The sequence below is a fragment of the Balaenoptera musculus genome, chromosome 1, assembly GCF_009873245.2.
Source record: "Balaenoptera musculus isolate JJ_BM4_2016_0621 chromosome 1, mBalMus1.pri.v3, whole genome shotgun sequence".
Lineage (NCBI taxonomy): Eukaryota > Metazoa > Chordata > Mammalia > Artiodactyla > Balaenopteridae > Balaenoptera > Balaenoptera musculus.
The window spans coordinates 61,808,593-61,824,578 of record NC_045785.1 but is presented as its reverse complement, the minus strand read 5'-3'; the positions used below and the strand labels follow the sequence as shown (position 1 = coordinate 61,824,578).

The 15,986-nt window shown below is 37.6% G+C and overlaps 1 protein-coding gene across 1 annotated transcript in view; it reads left to right on the top strand.

The window, feature by feature from the left end:
- The window catches only part of NEGR1 (neuronal growth regulator 1), a 901,553-nt gene that overhangs the window by 718,077 nt on the left and 167,490 nt on the right, over positions 1–15,986 (top strand). Inside the window, exon 6 of the mRNA XM_036834093.1 lies at positions 9,584–9,735. Within this exon, the coding sequence (XP_036689988.1) occupies positions 9,584–9,735 (152 nt within the window). The remainder of the gene's footprint in view (positions 1–9,583; positions 9,736–15,986) is intronic.

The window sequence follows — 15,986 nt, the reverse complement described above, 5'->3', positions numbered from 1 at the left end:
AAAATGATCTACTCCCCATCTTCACAAAATGTTTCTGGAAGCAGTTGGGAGGAATGAATGGGAAAGATATAAAATATGGCTTAAACTAGGGTATTGGTTGTGCAGTTTAAAAGCAAGAGAGAGAAAAGGTAGTATTTGTATGTTTCAGTGTCTGATTAAATACAAGGAAAGGACAATTTGAAGGTAATTCCAAGTTTTCTATCTTGGAATTATTAGCTGAGGCTGGGAACACAGGAAAAGAGATTTGGAAGAGATCTGAGTGCTGAGTTTGGTTTGGGACATTCTGAAATCGGGTGTTAATACTGGATACACAGTCCACCAGCAAACAGGATTTTGGTTGTATTCTTAAAGTTCATAGCGATATTTCCAAAATAAATATTTGATCTTGTTACTTGGTCCTTGAATCCTTCAGTGGTTTCTGATTGTCCCTAGAATCAAGTCCTAACAGCACAGCATAGCATAGGAGGCCTTTGTGTTCTAGCGCCTGTTGACCTCTCTGGCTATGAAACTTGCCATTCTGCTGTCTCACAATAGGGGTTTAGCCATCCTGAAATATTTAATTCCCAAACTGTGACATGATCTCTGTCTTTCAAGCCTCTTCATATGTTGGCCGCTTTGCTTATAAGCCCCTTCCACACATACCCCGACCCTGGCTACCTTTGACTGGCTGCCTTCCACTAGGCCTTTAGTCTCAATTCAGATGTCACCTTCTCTCAGAAAATACCCTGAGCGTTTTCTCCTAGAAGAGGAAGTTCTCCAGATGTACTCCTGTTTGCTCACCTCTGTCAAAGCACAAAGATGCCGTGTTGACCCTCATGTTCACAGCATCTAACATAGTGTTTGGAACACACTCTCTTGCAAGAAAACATTGTGGCCTTTTCATATTGATAAAGTAGAGCCATTCTTATTCTGATACACTTTCAAATTGATAAGAGAATATTAGTAGAATTGCATCATCCCCTTAGATTGAGGAACACTGTAAACCCGATGTGTGATTACAGAAGAGAAGCTGGTATCCGTTGCTCAATTCTGACTTCCCAGGATTTCTTTGTGAACGTGGTCTCTGCAAAGTGGTTGTGTTGGTATATTGTGGGATGAAATTTGACATTAAAATCATGGGCACATTGATATTAGAAAAGCAGTTCAAGCAGAGAGGAGAAATCTAGTCAAAGGCCAGGTTGTCAGGGATACAGGACTCACTGCAGTCAGGGAGATTGACACCTGCACTGTAGCCTTTGTTTATTTGATGTAGGGTTAAAAGGCAATATCCTCCCTGTGCAAATCAATCTGTCACAAGTAAGGCAGCCCAAAGGTCTCTAATCTAAAATTATTAATTTCATTAAAATTCATAAAATAAGTAAGACATACATTTTAAATAGGCTAATAAAGTCTAAAATCATTAAAATGTCCTAACATATTATAGTAACATTAATTTATTCAAATGTACAGCTAAAGATAGATACCCCTTGGGGCTAAGACAGTGATGCATGATATTCTTCAGTCTGTTCCTGGGAATAAATGGTACATTGTTTTTGAGCCTTAAGTGCCAAGCAATACAGTAAACCAATAGGTTGCTATAGCAGCATGTTCACATAAATTTTCATTTCTCGCTGGTTTCTAGCAGTTCCTACTCCTCCCTCTTTTTACTTTTTTTTTTTTTTTTAATTTACCTTGCACATCTGTGAAAAGCCTAGATGAGGTTGATAATGTGCATGTAACTGATACTGAGTTTGGCACATCTTGAAATCATGATGCCATGATCCTTTCAGTCACTCTCCTAGATCTTTTCTTTAAAAATAATTTCCTGTATGCTCAATATTTTAATATTTTCCTGCCCTCTGAGAGGAAATGTATCCTTTCTAAGAAACAGACCCTATCATTGAACAATAATAACACCTATCATATATCTAGTGCCTACTGCATTTGATATATACGTGTGTATATATATATATATATATATATATATATATATGCATAGATATTACATTTTATACGTTTAAAAAACATTCTTACATCAACACTTTGAGATTGGCTTCATTTATCCCATTTCGTAGATGAAAAAACTAGGCATTAAAAAAATGTAAAAACATAATTCATTCAGTGGAACACGCAATAATTACTTACTGTGTAACTATTAAGTGCCCAGCGCTCTGCTACATATTTAGAATACAATGAATAACAAAACCAACCAGGATCCTTGACTGAATGGAGTTACACTCTAATGGGGAATATAGAACATAATCAAAAGTCACACAAATATATGAAAACTTACAACTGAAATGGTGTTACAGAGAGACGTATTTGATGTTATAATGGTGATTTGACCAAGTCAGAGAGAACCCAGTAACTCCATAGCATCACTAGAATTTGGACTTTAGAGACAATTCTGGACTTAAAAATATTGCATTCTTGACACTTCTCTAGGTTTTATTTTTTTCTGTCATTCTTTTTTTTTTTAATTTATTTTATTTAATTTATTTATTTTTGGCTGCGTTGGGCCTTTGTTGCTGTGCGCGGGCTTTCTCTGGTTGTGGCGAGTGGGGGCTACTCTTGGTTGCGGTGTGTAGGCTTCTCATTGCAGTGGCTTCTCTTGTTGCGGGGCACGGGCTCTAGGCACGCGGGCTTCAGTAGTTGCAGCATGTGAGCTCAGTAGTTGTGGCTCGTGGGCTCTAGAGCGCAGGCTCAGTAGTTGTGGTGCATGGGCTTAGTTGCTCCGCGGCATGTGGGATCTTCCCGGACTAGGGCTCGAACCCGTGTCCCCTGCATTGGCAGGCAGATTCTTCACCACTGCGCCACCAGGGAAGCCCTTTTCTGTCATTCTTGATATAGCATGCATATACACTGTGGGGAGAGATTTACTACCACCCAAATTTAGTGAACCTAGGGGAAGAAAAACAAATGAGAATTGATGCTGAAGGGGTGTGTGTGTGTGTGTGTGTGTGTGTGTGTGTGTGTGTCAAGGAAGGTAGCCTGAGGAGGGAGGTGAAAGCCCACTTCATGCTTCTCATCTTGGGACTGTGAGTAGCCTGAAAGGCTTACTCCATCGGAGGCTAAAGACACCTGCTGTAAGATGCTGCACTGATGGGCAGAGTTAAGCCCATAATAGATAGTTAAAAGGCCTCGAGTCCAGGGAAATCTCCAGACAGCTGGCTGAACTGGACCCTACATTTTTGTTTGACTTTCTACCCCATTAGTTTCACCTCATGGATTGAACCTGGCATTCCTGGCATGAATGCCACATAGCACTCGGTTATTTAGCGCCACTGATTTTATTCCCTGGTTTAACTTGATTTCCTTCAACCATCCATGATTTCTGACTTGTCTCTCCAAACTCAAATACAATATCCTGGTTTCTACTTGGTGATCTGAGTATATCAATTGCTACTTTGGGAGGATACCCGTAGTCAGAAGACCTGGATTTGAATTTTGGTTCTACCACTTATCAGATGGTAGAAAATAAATTTACTTAATTTTTCTAAATTTCTTTTTTTTCTTATCTGTAAAATGGGACTAATAATGCTTACCTCCTAGGATTGCTATGAAGATTAGTTGATATACATTTGAAAATGCTTAAATGTCAGTTTCCCACACTCTTTAACACTAAACTTTTTTTGTACAATGTTGCAATTTTTATGTTAGATTACTTCAGTCATAAATGTGTTGAGAATAGCTAACATTTTCCACATACATAAAGCATTCCTGCTCACACTGAAAAGACTAGAAATACAGTCATGAATTCAAAGCCAAATATATACCTAAGCTGGAACTTTATCACTGAGAGAGGCATTATAAGGTGTGCCGTGCAAAGACCTATATGCCACCTCAGTGTCATCTTCAGATTTTCAGGTATAGCTAAGGCCCTTTAGATAGTAACTGTGTCATATTTGTCTTTTTTTCCTTTGGTTCCTAAATCAAGTATAAGAGGCATTTAATCATCATTTGATGACTAAATTAAACTTCATTTCCATTAAGACCATACCAGAGTTCTTAACATCACCCATGACTTTTTCTAAAGCTCTTTTTTTGACTTATATCTTTAGTTCATACTACTTCTTGGAACTCCCACAAGCCTGAAATCTATTGCTGGAAGTAACATTCCTTTTCTTTGTAAATATAACTCTTATGACTCCAGAACTACTTACCTTCCCCTACTGTCTTCCATCTTTCCTATGCTACCACCCAAAGATCAATTAATAAGACTGTATTCATCTTATCCAGTTGTACAACATGATATGTTATTATCATATTCTTTTGCAATTCTAATCTGATAAAAGATCTATTATCATTCAAGAACACCTCTCCCACTCCGATTTCAAGTTAGTTTAATATTTTAAGTGTTGTTGTCTGACACACACATGTTTCCTATACCAACAATGAAGTTTTTCTGTGACTATTTGTACCTGAAAGTTTGTTTATCTAGAAATATCTATTGTTACTCCTGATCTGGGAAAGCAGATAATAAACAATAGTCCCAAAATGTGTAGTGAGGCTGGATTTATATAGAAAATGAATGAGGTCAGGTTTAGCTGCTCCATTTATTTTTGCACCCTCAACAATCAGTGCCAATGGCTATGTGGTCAGTTTTGCTGTTGTTATGTTGTCGCCATCCTAGATAGCTACTGCCTAAGAGAGGTTATGATTGTGAAGCTTGTTAACATTTCATGTGTCAGAAATAGAAGTACCGTCATTATTAGTATGTTTTCCATGTGGTGCTTCTGACTGACACTAAAAAATATAAAGAACTATTCTAATTCCGAACTAGTTCGTTGGTCAGGCTATGTCAGTCATGAGTTGGCTGCATCTGCTGGCAAAGCAAATAGCTTGAAGTGCACAGATTTATGAGACATTAGCAAAAGACAGAAGAAAGAAGAGGGAGGGCGATGGTATTCAGTATGTGTCCTAGTCCATTTGAGCTACTATAACAAAATACCACAGACTGAGTAGCTTCTAAACAAAAGAAATTTATCTCACAGTTCTGGAGGCTGAAAGTCCAAGATCAGGGTGCCAGCATGGTCCAGTGAGGGTCCTCTTTTGGGTCCCAGACTTTTCATTGTATCCTCATATGGCAGAAGAAGCTAGGGCTCTCTCTGGACCCTCTTTTATAAAGTACTAATCTCAACCATGAAGGTTCCACCTTCATGACTTTTAAGCACCTCACAAAGACCCCACCTACTCACCCCATTGTCTTTGGGACTTAGGATTTTAATGTATGAATTTTGGGAGGACACAGTCAGATCATAGTGGTTTGGAACAAACTCCTATTGGTGGCAGAGGGTAGAGGACAGCAGAGTCCACAGTAATAGAAGAATCTTATATACATGGGGTCCAATGAATGGTAAAAATGCAAAAAATAAAAATGACCAGGCATTTCTAAGCAACCACCATATGCTGCTGATCTCCTGCTGAGGAAAGGAATGCCATATTTCATTCCTAGCTTATTAGAATTTGTTTCTCTCTTTTGGAGGGTAGGGACTATAAGAAAACATCTCTCATTCTATAATCTAAGTCAGTATAAGAACCATTCTTTTATAACTTGAAAGAGTTAAGTATTTAGGAAAAGAGAGAATGAACTCCTAAAAAGGCAATATTCTGGATTTAGTTCCCTGGTTTCATTGCAAGGTGTGTTGTGAACTATTGCTTGAGTTGTCACTTTCAGATTTCACATCACTGATGCAAGGAAGTCTGGTTTCACGCAAGTCTGGGATAAATATGAAAAATCCAGTGGGACGAGGGTCATCCTGTGAATAGGCTCATGTGCACATGCTTGAAGCCTATCAAGGATTTTCTTTAACACAGAATAACAATTCAATGTGTCAAATACATGTTTGATAAAAAAAGAATGATTTTCTTTTCAGAAAATATAATTATATCCAAACATATTAGGATAAGTCTGTTTCATAAAAAAAGCGTCATCAGTTAAAGAGCTCTTTTCTTATTTGTTTTTAGTCAAGGAGTGAAATTACATTAGGGTCATACATGATGGGACTTCTAGGCATGGTTCAATTTTTTTGGATCTAATACCTAAGGGTAGACGTATTCATCTTAAAAGGGTCCCCACAGTGACTAAACCACCCGCTGTTGTAAACACCTGTTTATATATCTGATTCTTCTTGAAAGATCTTCAAAGATTATGTGTTGTCCAGGTTAGCCCCTAATCACCTAGTATAGAACTCATCTTTGTAGTAAGTAATGACTATTTTCAGAATTGGTTTAAATAGCTGAGAAACCTTCCATCTACCACTACCCCCAGGATCCCTGTAGGAAAATCACAGAAATACACCCTCCGGAGATATACATCATCTCAGAAGTCTCTCTCCCTCAATGTCAGCTTTGGAAAGGCTGCCCCAGTCATCTACGAGGTGAAGACAGGTTCTTAAATGGTGCTTGATGAGTCAGTACTTCTAAAACTCCCAACTATGGAAGAAAGGAAGCTTTGGACTGTTCCAGTCATGTCAGAGAGATAACGTCCTCTAGAGGAAGAACATTCCCCCAGAGAAGATGCTTTCCTTTTTTTATTGACCATAATCATCTGCCAGGCTGATCGGAGCAGCAGGTGTTGCTGACGCTAAAGTGTGACTGATGTGCCACCCTGGTAAGAATGCACGTAACACTGCTGGGCACGGGCCAGAAATGGGCCTGCACGCACAGAGCATGGATACACTGCATGATTTAGCACCATGTGGGGCTTGCCTTCAGATACATTAAAGGGCAGAGAATTGGAACCCAACTCAGAACGACAGCCATAAGGAACATAAGCAAACAGTGCCGTGAAGTAACTGATTATACTCCCTTGATATTTCCTCCCCAGAGTCTAGCCAAATGAAGACCCTAACTAATCTTTTCTCAATTCTTTAGTAGCAAAATGAATCTTGGGGGCTTCCCTGGTGGCGCAGTGGTTGAGAATCTGCCTGCCAATGCAGGGGTCACAGGTTCGAGCCCTGGTCTGGGAAGATCCCACATGCCGTGGAGCAACTAGGCCCGTGAGCTACAATTGCTGAGCCTGCGCGTCTGGAGCCTGTGCTCCGCAACAAGAGAGGCCGCGATAGTGATAGGCCCACGCACCGCGATGAAGAGTGGCCCCCGCTTGCCACAACTAGAGAAAGCCCTCGCACAGAAACGAAGACCCAACACAGCCATAAATAAATAAATAAATAAATAAATAAATAAATAAAAGAGTAACTGTAGTGCCATGTACACACATAAAAAAGCTTATTAAAAAAAAAAAATGAATCTTGGTTTTGGGAGATGGGGCACAAAAGGGATTTAATAGTCTAGGGAGTTGTTGAGTCCTCTGGAGAGGTGTAGCCATAGCAGAAACATGGGCGAATTGATTTAAGCCATAATGCTGAAGCTTGCAGGACAATGAAACTGTGAATTTTTATACATAACATATACTAATTGGTTAAAAATAAATGTATTGATGTGATGCAGAAAAACAGGCAATAACCATTGTGGGATTTTAGCATAAATATTGATAGATTTGCAATATGAGACAGATGACTAAAAACGGTCATATCCTTGATATTTGATAACCTGTTTTCTTGTGTCAGAGTTGGAGGTCATTAGGTTTATTGCTCAAGTTAAAGTTTTTTAATATTTATTCAACTCAACGTTTTATTAATCTGATTAAAGTTTGAGTTTTGGATAAGCCAAATTCAGCTATTACATGAAATATAAATAATTCCCAGAGTAATCAAGCATGGTTGCTTATTTTAATCTGCATTTAACTACAGTATATTTTATCTAAATTCAGATGCAAGTCACATAACATAATGCAAAGGAGTTCAACCTAAACTCTCAGGGGAACACCATTTATTAGCATCTTCATGATTAAAGAAATACTTAGAACTAAGACTTGAACACATTAAAGAAGAAAAGCTAACTGCCATTTGAGCTATGAGCTTACATATCCCATATTGTGATCAGCACATTTCTTTCACAATAAACTTTGGGGTTAGTTAGGGAGAAGTTATTATTTGGTTGGCATCTCATTATAGTAGAATTCATATTTAGAGAGAGAATTTTTTGACGGGGCCACTGAAGGGGACTTAACAATCCCTGTGTTGTGGGGATGTCACCCAAACTCCATTGACCTATGAACTATGTATTATATACCCAAGATACCACTATTCAAGTGCTATGTAGAACTCAAATATAAAATGAAGTATGTCCATATGGCCTTGCCTTTTGAGAAATTTAAAACAATTCAGTTTATTTGAGTAGACTCGTATGTATGAAAGCTGCTAGAGAGAACAATGCAAGAATATGGTTTTGGGGGCTTCCCTGGTGGCGCAGTGGTTGAGAATCTGCCTGCTAATGCAGGGGACACGGGTTCGAGCCCTGGTCTGGGAAGATCCCACATGCCGCGGAGCAACTAGGCCCGTGAGCCACAACTACTGAGCCTGCGCGTCTGGAGCCTGTGCTCCACAGCAAGAGAGGCCGCGATAGTGAGAGGCCTGCGCACCGCGATGAAGAGTGGCCCCCGCTTGCCGCAAGTGGAGAAAGCCCTCGCACAGAAACGAAGACCCAACACAGCCAAAAATAAATAAATAAATAAATAAATTAAATAAATGTATTTAAAAAAAAAATATGGTTTTGGTTTTATAAATTCTACAACAATTTGGAGAGCAACATGTAGAGCAAGAGGCAGAGACAGAGAGAGAGGAGAGTCATTTAAGGAGCAGTAGAGTAGGAGAGATAGGACATAGGTCAGACTTAAATGAGGAGGGAAGGATCTGGTTCTCAGAGATAAAAGGGAATGGTGACCATTGGGGGAAGCTTCAGGAAAAGAGTGAAGCAGAAGCGAGAATGTCAAGCATTGAAAACGGTAGAGCTATGCCAGCCTATCTGAGAGTAAGGGCCTCTGCTGGTAAGTCTGGAGAGAGAATGTTGAGTAGTCAGGGTGGAATCAGGTAAAACTGAATTCTATATGGAGGCCCAGAAAGGTTAAAGGACTTTCCAAAGCACATTAGTAAAGTGTGGCAAAGTTAAGACTCAACTTTAAATACGATCCTCAGTATTATACTGCGGGCTTCTTCTAGGTTTAACAGCAAGTCATCTGTCTGGGTTATATCTACAAAGTAGCAGTAAGTGTTGTTGACCCTGGACTCAGAACCATCCCACCACAGTTGTAGGATTAACTTTCATGAAAGTTACCCAATAATATCATCTGAAATGGCCTAGACATATTCTAGCCAACTTTTTAGAAATCATGAGTTTGTGTTTTTAATGGAATCGTTATATTTAATTCCCTTTACTTTTTCTTGACTTTAACAGTTGAGATACCATTGCTGTAGTGTGTTTAATTTTCTAAAATACAAGTCAATGTATGAATAAGACATGTGGCTATCTAAGCTTGGTTTGTTATATAGCACAACTAATCCCATGGGAACAGTCTACCACTGTCATATAACCTCTCTTCCCCAATATCTACTACTGTAAGGAAATATAATTGCACTATTATCATGTTATATGCTAACAGCAGCATGGTCAAAGCTGTCTATGTGTTGCCATGACAACCCCATCTAAGATAAAAATGGTATTCACAACACGTATTTACCTAGAGTTTATTTTTGTCCTTTAGGCTCTTCAGTGGCCAACAAGGAATTGTTATTCAGAACTTTAGCACAAGATCCATTCTCACTGTTACCAACGTGACACAGGAGCACTTCGGCAACTATACTTGCGTGGCTGTTAACAAGCTAGGCACAACCAACGCGAGCCTGCCTCTCAACCGTAAGTAACACAGGGTTGCCAAAATGCTCCCAGGGCCTTTTGGCTCCTATCTGTAGAGCTCAGCCTGATGTGACATGTTCCTTACACAATTACCTTACACAGGAAATTTGGCCCCCAAATAATCTGGGTGTTGGAGAATTTTATAATCCCTATAGAATTCCATATGTGCTTAGAAAAATATCTTAGATCTGAGAAAAGGGAAAAATTACATAAATAATAGGATCCACTAAAAACGTCTTCTGACTGAAGACAGTTGGTTTGGTGGAATTTAGTTTTTGTTTTGTTTTGTTTTTAAAAATGTGTTATATTTCAGCATAGATTAATTTAGATTGAATTTACTCTTGGTTGGCTTCCTCTAGATATTTATCTTGAGGTAGTAAGAATTTCAAGCAAAATAAAATAGTAAGTAAATGATCATGGACAAAATATTTTATCCATATAGATAATGTTTTTACTCAAAGGTGTATTTTGAAATACAACTTAAGGTTTTACTAAAATAGGTACTTTATTTCTAATGCGTCTTAGTTCCGAAGGACTAGAAATGAAAAAAGAAGAGCAAACACAAGGAGTAGTGGAAGGGAAAGAAATATATGTTAATGTTTTCTCCTACAATTAGTTTTAGTGCTTTTCAGAAGCTGAGTAACCAACAAATTGTTACAACCATAAAATATTCCTGATTTTGAAGTGGAGTGTTTCTCAAAATGTTCACAGAAAACTATAGAGAATACAGTGTCTTTTCAGTTCCACAAAGTTATCTGAACCATACTGATCTTTGATAATTTATATTTTTATAGTAACCTGACATATGTATATTTATGTTATCATCCTGTGTTAGTAAGCTGTCTCTGAAAAATGCAAATACTGTGAATTCATCACACACATGATCATTTCTATTTTGCAGAAATGGGGAATGGGATATGTAATATCCCTACTGTTTAAAAACATACTATAATAAGAAGTTTCATGATTTATGAACTTTGAATTACCATGATTTAAGAAACTCTGTTGTTAAATAAAATATATCAGTTGGTTGTTAATAGAAAATAATCATTTGAAAATGATTTGTGCTGTATGTACTTTTAAAACATCACATCATTTATTATTCCAGCTTAATATTACGAAGTATTTCTTAGTATCCCGCACTCTGAAAGAAAAGCATTGCTTGCTGTGCAATAGCCAAAGTATGATATACTTGCTTAAGTTTCTTCCATGAGGATTATTTATTTTGTGTAATTATGAATAATATCATTGAAAATATTATAGAGCAGTATGAATTCCAATTTAATGTAAATATTGATACTTCCTTTGGTATGTTATTAATATTTTAAACGGTTTAAATATTCTAGAACCTGAAGGAGTAAATGAATTAAACAAAATAAAGAAAAATTTAAGGCTTAATAACACATTAACTTTTGCTATTTAAATTTCTAAATCACACTCTGATTTTCAAAACCTAAGCATTAATGACTGTGACGAATTAGGAACAATTATCACTGATCTGTTTGCTTTACCCTGGCAACCTTAGTGCAGTCCTCTGGATATAATGCACTGCTGAAAAGGCTCCTAAATGTGGTATCTTCAGAATGGACTCTAATCGTCTTCCTTTGCCACTGGCTTTCTGTAGGTAGAAGTGCTAAGAATTACTAGTGCAATTTGATTAATTCGTTAAGAAAGACATGCAAATCTTGTCTGTAATTTTGAACACAGCCCTGAAGTTTGAAGAAATATCTGTATATTCAAAACTCTTGTATGACCTCAGCTGAAACTCTTATTGCACTGAGCATTTCTATTTTTTACAATAATTATTTTTGTATAGTTTTTATCTCTCCACCAAATTATATTTGTTGAGAAGACAGTATCAATATCTGATTAATCATTTTATCTCCCATATCGCTATGCACAGTGTCTACTATTTAATAGACAATTAGCAAATCTTTAGTGAATAAGTGAATTAGTTAAACATTGAATAAGTGATGGAATGTATCATGAATAAATGAATGAATAAACTGAGTTTTAGCTGTAGAATGTGTATTATAATCTCTAGCTATACAAGGCGATATCACAGTGATGACAGCACTTATCGTGAGCTTACTATAGAAGAGATCCTATTCTAATCTCTTCATATGGATTTGTTCCTTTAACACTCACACAATCCAAAAAGGTAAATTCTGTAATTCCCTTCTTACAGATAAGGAAAATAAGATGAAGAGAGTTAAAAGCTTGACCAAAGTCAAATGGTTAATAAGTGACAAAGCAAAAATCTGAATCCTGACAGTCTGGGTTCAGAGCCTCAGCTTTTAACTTCTATGTTTCACTGTCTCTCACTATGATAAACATAAAACCATCGATGGAGATAAATTTTATCATTTGCAACATATTTTGGAAAGATATACCTCTACATGTAACATGTTTGCCCTTCTTAGGGTTTTTATGAACTTAAATAATTTAAGGTGCTATTCTTCAATAGATAAAAACTCTTTTTTAATAAATGTTTAGAAATAAACAACATACACCAGATATAAAATTTAAGTAATATGAAATATGAATGGGGTTAATGTTTGACTGAAAAATTATTAAAAATGAGACTCAGAGACATTTAAACACACATTTTTATGAGATTTTAAAACTCCTTGGAATGGTACAGTTATCCAACACAGGCATTGTAAGTCTTCATTGAAATCTTCAGCTTTCTTAAAGTTCTTATGAAGCTAGTTGGAAAGAGCAACGTGTCCCTTAATAAGAATTCCTGTCGTATATTCACAACGTCTGTGGATGGGAAGGTCTTCAACCTCTAAACTGATCCAAAACTAGTGGCCAGTCCTAAGCTGATCTAATATTAGCCTATGACCTGCTGAAGAATTTTTAAAACTCTGTTATTGACTATCAGCCCTTCCTATAGTCAAGGGAGTGTGTAAAACTAACTCGCCCATCTTCTAATCCAGGAGAAAAGAGTTAGGCTCCAAAGAGTCTGCCACATGTGTCCATGATGATATGTGGAACATGCCATGAGTAAAAAAAAAAATCATATTTTCATGATTTGTATCCATGAATAGTTAATATGCTCAAAGAGAAGGTAATCATAAATGTGAGTTTCCTAGAATAGTGCTTATACATAGCAAACACTCTATTGAGTGTTATCCACTGAGAATCAGGTCCCCATCCATAACTATTTAGGATAAATCCTGACTCTTTTACAATCTACTCCTGATTTGTAATAACCTACATTTTCCAGATCACCAAGAAAGTAAAAGGCAAGAAGTTGCAGTTTAGAGTCCTGCCATAACTAAGGCCATCCAAAAAGGAATGTAGCACTTTTTGGTGAATAAATGTGTGTGTGTGTGTGTGTGTGTGTGTGTGTGTGTGTTTCACATAAAGGGAGACAAGCAGGTCATAATGTGAACCACAGTTCTACCACATACAGTTTTGAGACTTTGAGTAAGTTACCTAAATGCCAAAGATTCAGTTACTTCACTTATAAAATGAGGGCAATAATAGCTCCCACCTACGGGATAAAAATTAAATGGGATGATGCATGTAAAGCACTTAACACTTAGCCTGGATCAAAGAAAGCATTGAATAAATGTTAGTCATTGTTATTATATCACATCCCCAAAGAACACTCAGTCCAATTGTTTTCAAAAACTATATATAGATGGCTGAACTTATCTGATGACTGACTGTCCAGTACTTACTGAGGGTTTAGAAAGTAAGTTGTCATTGGCAAGCCAGGGAGAAGGCATGAAAATTTGATATAATGTCCCAACTCTAGCTCATAACTTAACCTCATCCCATGCTCAGTGCATGAACCAGACTTTATGGCACTAATTCCAGGTTAAATATGATGTTCACAGCATAGAGGTTCAGACATCTAGGAGATTTAAAGAGTAAAGGCAGAAGTAAAACGATTGTTCTCTTATGAGGCTCTGATCATTTATTCAATAGCAATATTCATTCATCAAATATATATATTGACTGCCTACATTGTACAAAGCACTGTGCTAGATGTTGGAAAGAAAAGTATTCATAGAAAGGGAACTTCCTCAAAGAGTTCTCAAGTGAATGAGCGGAGAGGTACAAGAAACAGATAACTGTAATGCAGTATAGTCAACAGTAGCATACAAGGGCAGAGAAGAGCCTCTTAATCCAGTTTGAGGGCCATGAAATGACTGTCATCTAGAGTAGGTATATCACCACATGAATTATAACTAAGCTACAACTCAAAATATTATTTTATCCATCATTGTCTTATTTTCAAAGGCAGAACTTTGCAGAGTACATTCAACAACAATCATGAGCACAATGTAGTGGCACAGATGAAAGAATGATATACTCAGTCTTTATGACTCAGGGCAAGCTATAGGGGAGACCCTTGAAATAAGGATGTGATTGGGTTGAGCCTGGGTGTGGGAATGGGAGAAAGAAAAATACTCCTTTATGGAACAGCTCATGTAAAGACATGGCAGTATGAAGCAATCTGAAACATTTGAAGACACGGTAGTATTTTAATATGGTTAGAGTAAAAGGTGGGAGAAGATGAGGCTGGACAAGTTGGTGGACTTAGGACAGAAAGGACTGCAGATGAGTTTGGACTTTATCCTTCTGGTTTTAAAGAGCCACTGAAGCATTTTAATAAAGGAAGGACATAAACAGATTTAGTTTCTGAAACACTTTCTTAGGCAATGTGGAGGGCTAAACCCAGGTATTAGACTTACAAGAAGATAACGGCACAAAAAGAGTAACAGAGATGGGAGAGATAATTAGGACAGAGCAGTTAATGACCAAATCTGAAGAGAATGGGAAGGAAATTGTGGGAATTTAGATAACTGCCAAAGTTTAGTTTGGGAGACATTAACCAGGCTAGAACATAACAGGAGGATTAGCCATTTTATATTTGGGGAGAAGGTGGAGATTGAAAAAGAGAAATGTTTTTAACTTCAGTCACACTCAGTTGGAGGCAATGTACAATAGGTAGCTGTACTTTATAAAGTCCAGAATGGAGATATGATCTGGAAGCTCTTAGCATGGACGTGGTAGTTTCCACTCTGGGAGTAAATAAGATTTCTCATGAAGGCCACGTGGAGTGAAAAGATGAGCAAAGACTGAAATCCAAGTAAAATCAGCATTGAGGAGTGAGGAGAGAAAGAGAAGCATCCTGTAGAAGCATGTGGATTCGGGGTGGATGGAGATGCCAGAGGAGGACCAGTGCCACGGAAGCCATGGGAGTAGACCTGTCCGCAAGAGAGAGGGTCAGCAGTGTCCAATGCTACATCGGGCCATAGGAAGTCTGAAAATCAGCCACTGTCTGACAATTGGCAGCTACTGGTGATCTTTGCCAAAGCAGTTTCTATAGAAAACTAGGAGTAGAAGCCAGATTAAATTTAAATAAGTAGATTCAATTTAACAGGTTGATGAAGAAATAGAGACATGTGTACTAAATACTTTCTATAGGCTAGGCTCTGAAGGAAGAACACAGACTGATGATCTGCCGTGATGCCTCATCAGCTGGCCTGATGTGGGCTTCTTTTCTGATGAATAGGCCTAATGGTCAGGTGTATATCAACAACTCCCTGACCTGCAAAGATGCAGCACCCTAGTCTTTGGTGAACGATACTTCTCATGCTTTTGCTTTTTTGCAAGCCTCCCTCATTCTAGTTTCTTAGCCTCTTTTCCCACATCTTTCTCGGGTCCCAGAGAAGCAAGAAATGCCTTTGATTTAATATGAAGTCACCTTAAATTCTTTTGCCTTCCGTGGCCTATAGGCTTTAGACTGTAATTGTAAGAGGAGCTGTAATTCTAAGCAGAGATGTCAGTAACTTCATCAATAGAATTACTTCAGGTAGAGAGTATATACTTTTTCAAGTAAGGGGAAAGCAAAATTTATGGAAAAAAACTATAGGAGAGCTAGTATACAATGAATCCCTCATCCTCTAGATTACGTGTCCAGAAATTTCTGAAGTATGTCTGCATTATGAAAAGTCGCTTTGTGAAAGAGAGGTACAGAAAGAGACAGAGACAGAGAGAGAGAGGGAGAGAGAAAGAGAAAATATTCTGCAGATCACTGTAGATCAGCCTCAGGGAACAATGCTTTAACAAACTTAATAATGGATGACAGCGTGTCAACTATTCATAGCAAAATTCCTTATTAAGTAAAAAATTTGGGATTCAGAATTATTGGGGATTTTATTATTATTTTTCAATCGTGTTTTTTGCTTCCTGAACATGAGCAACTGAAAGAGATGATTCCTCTAAGT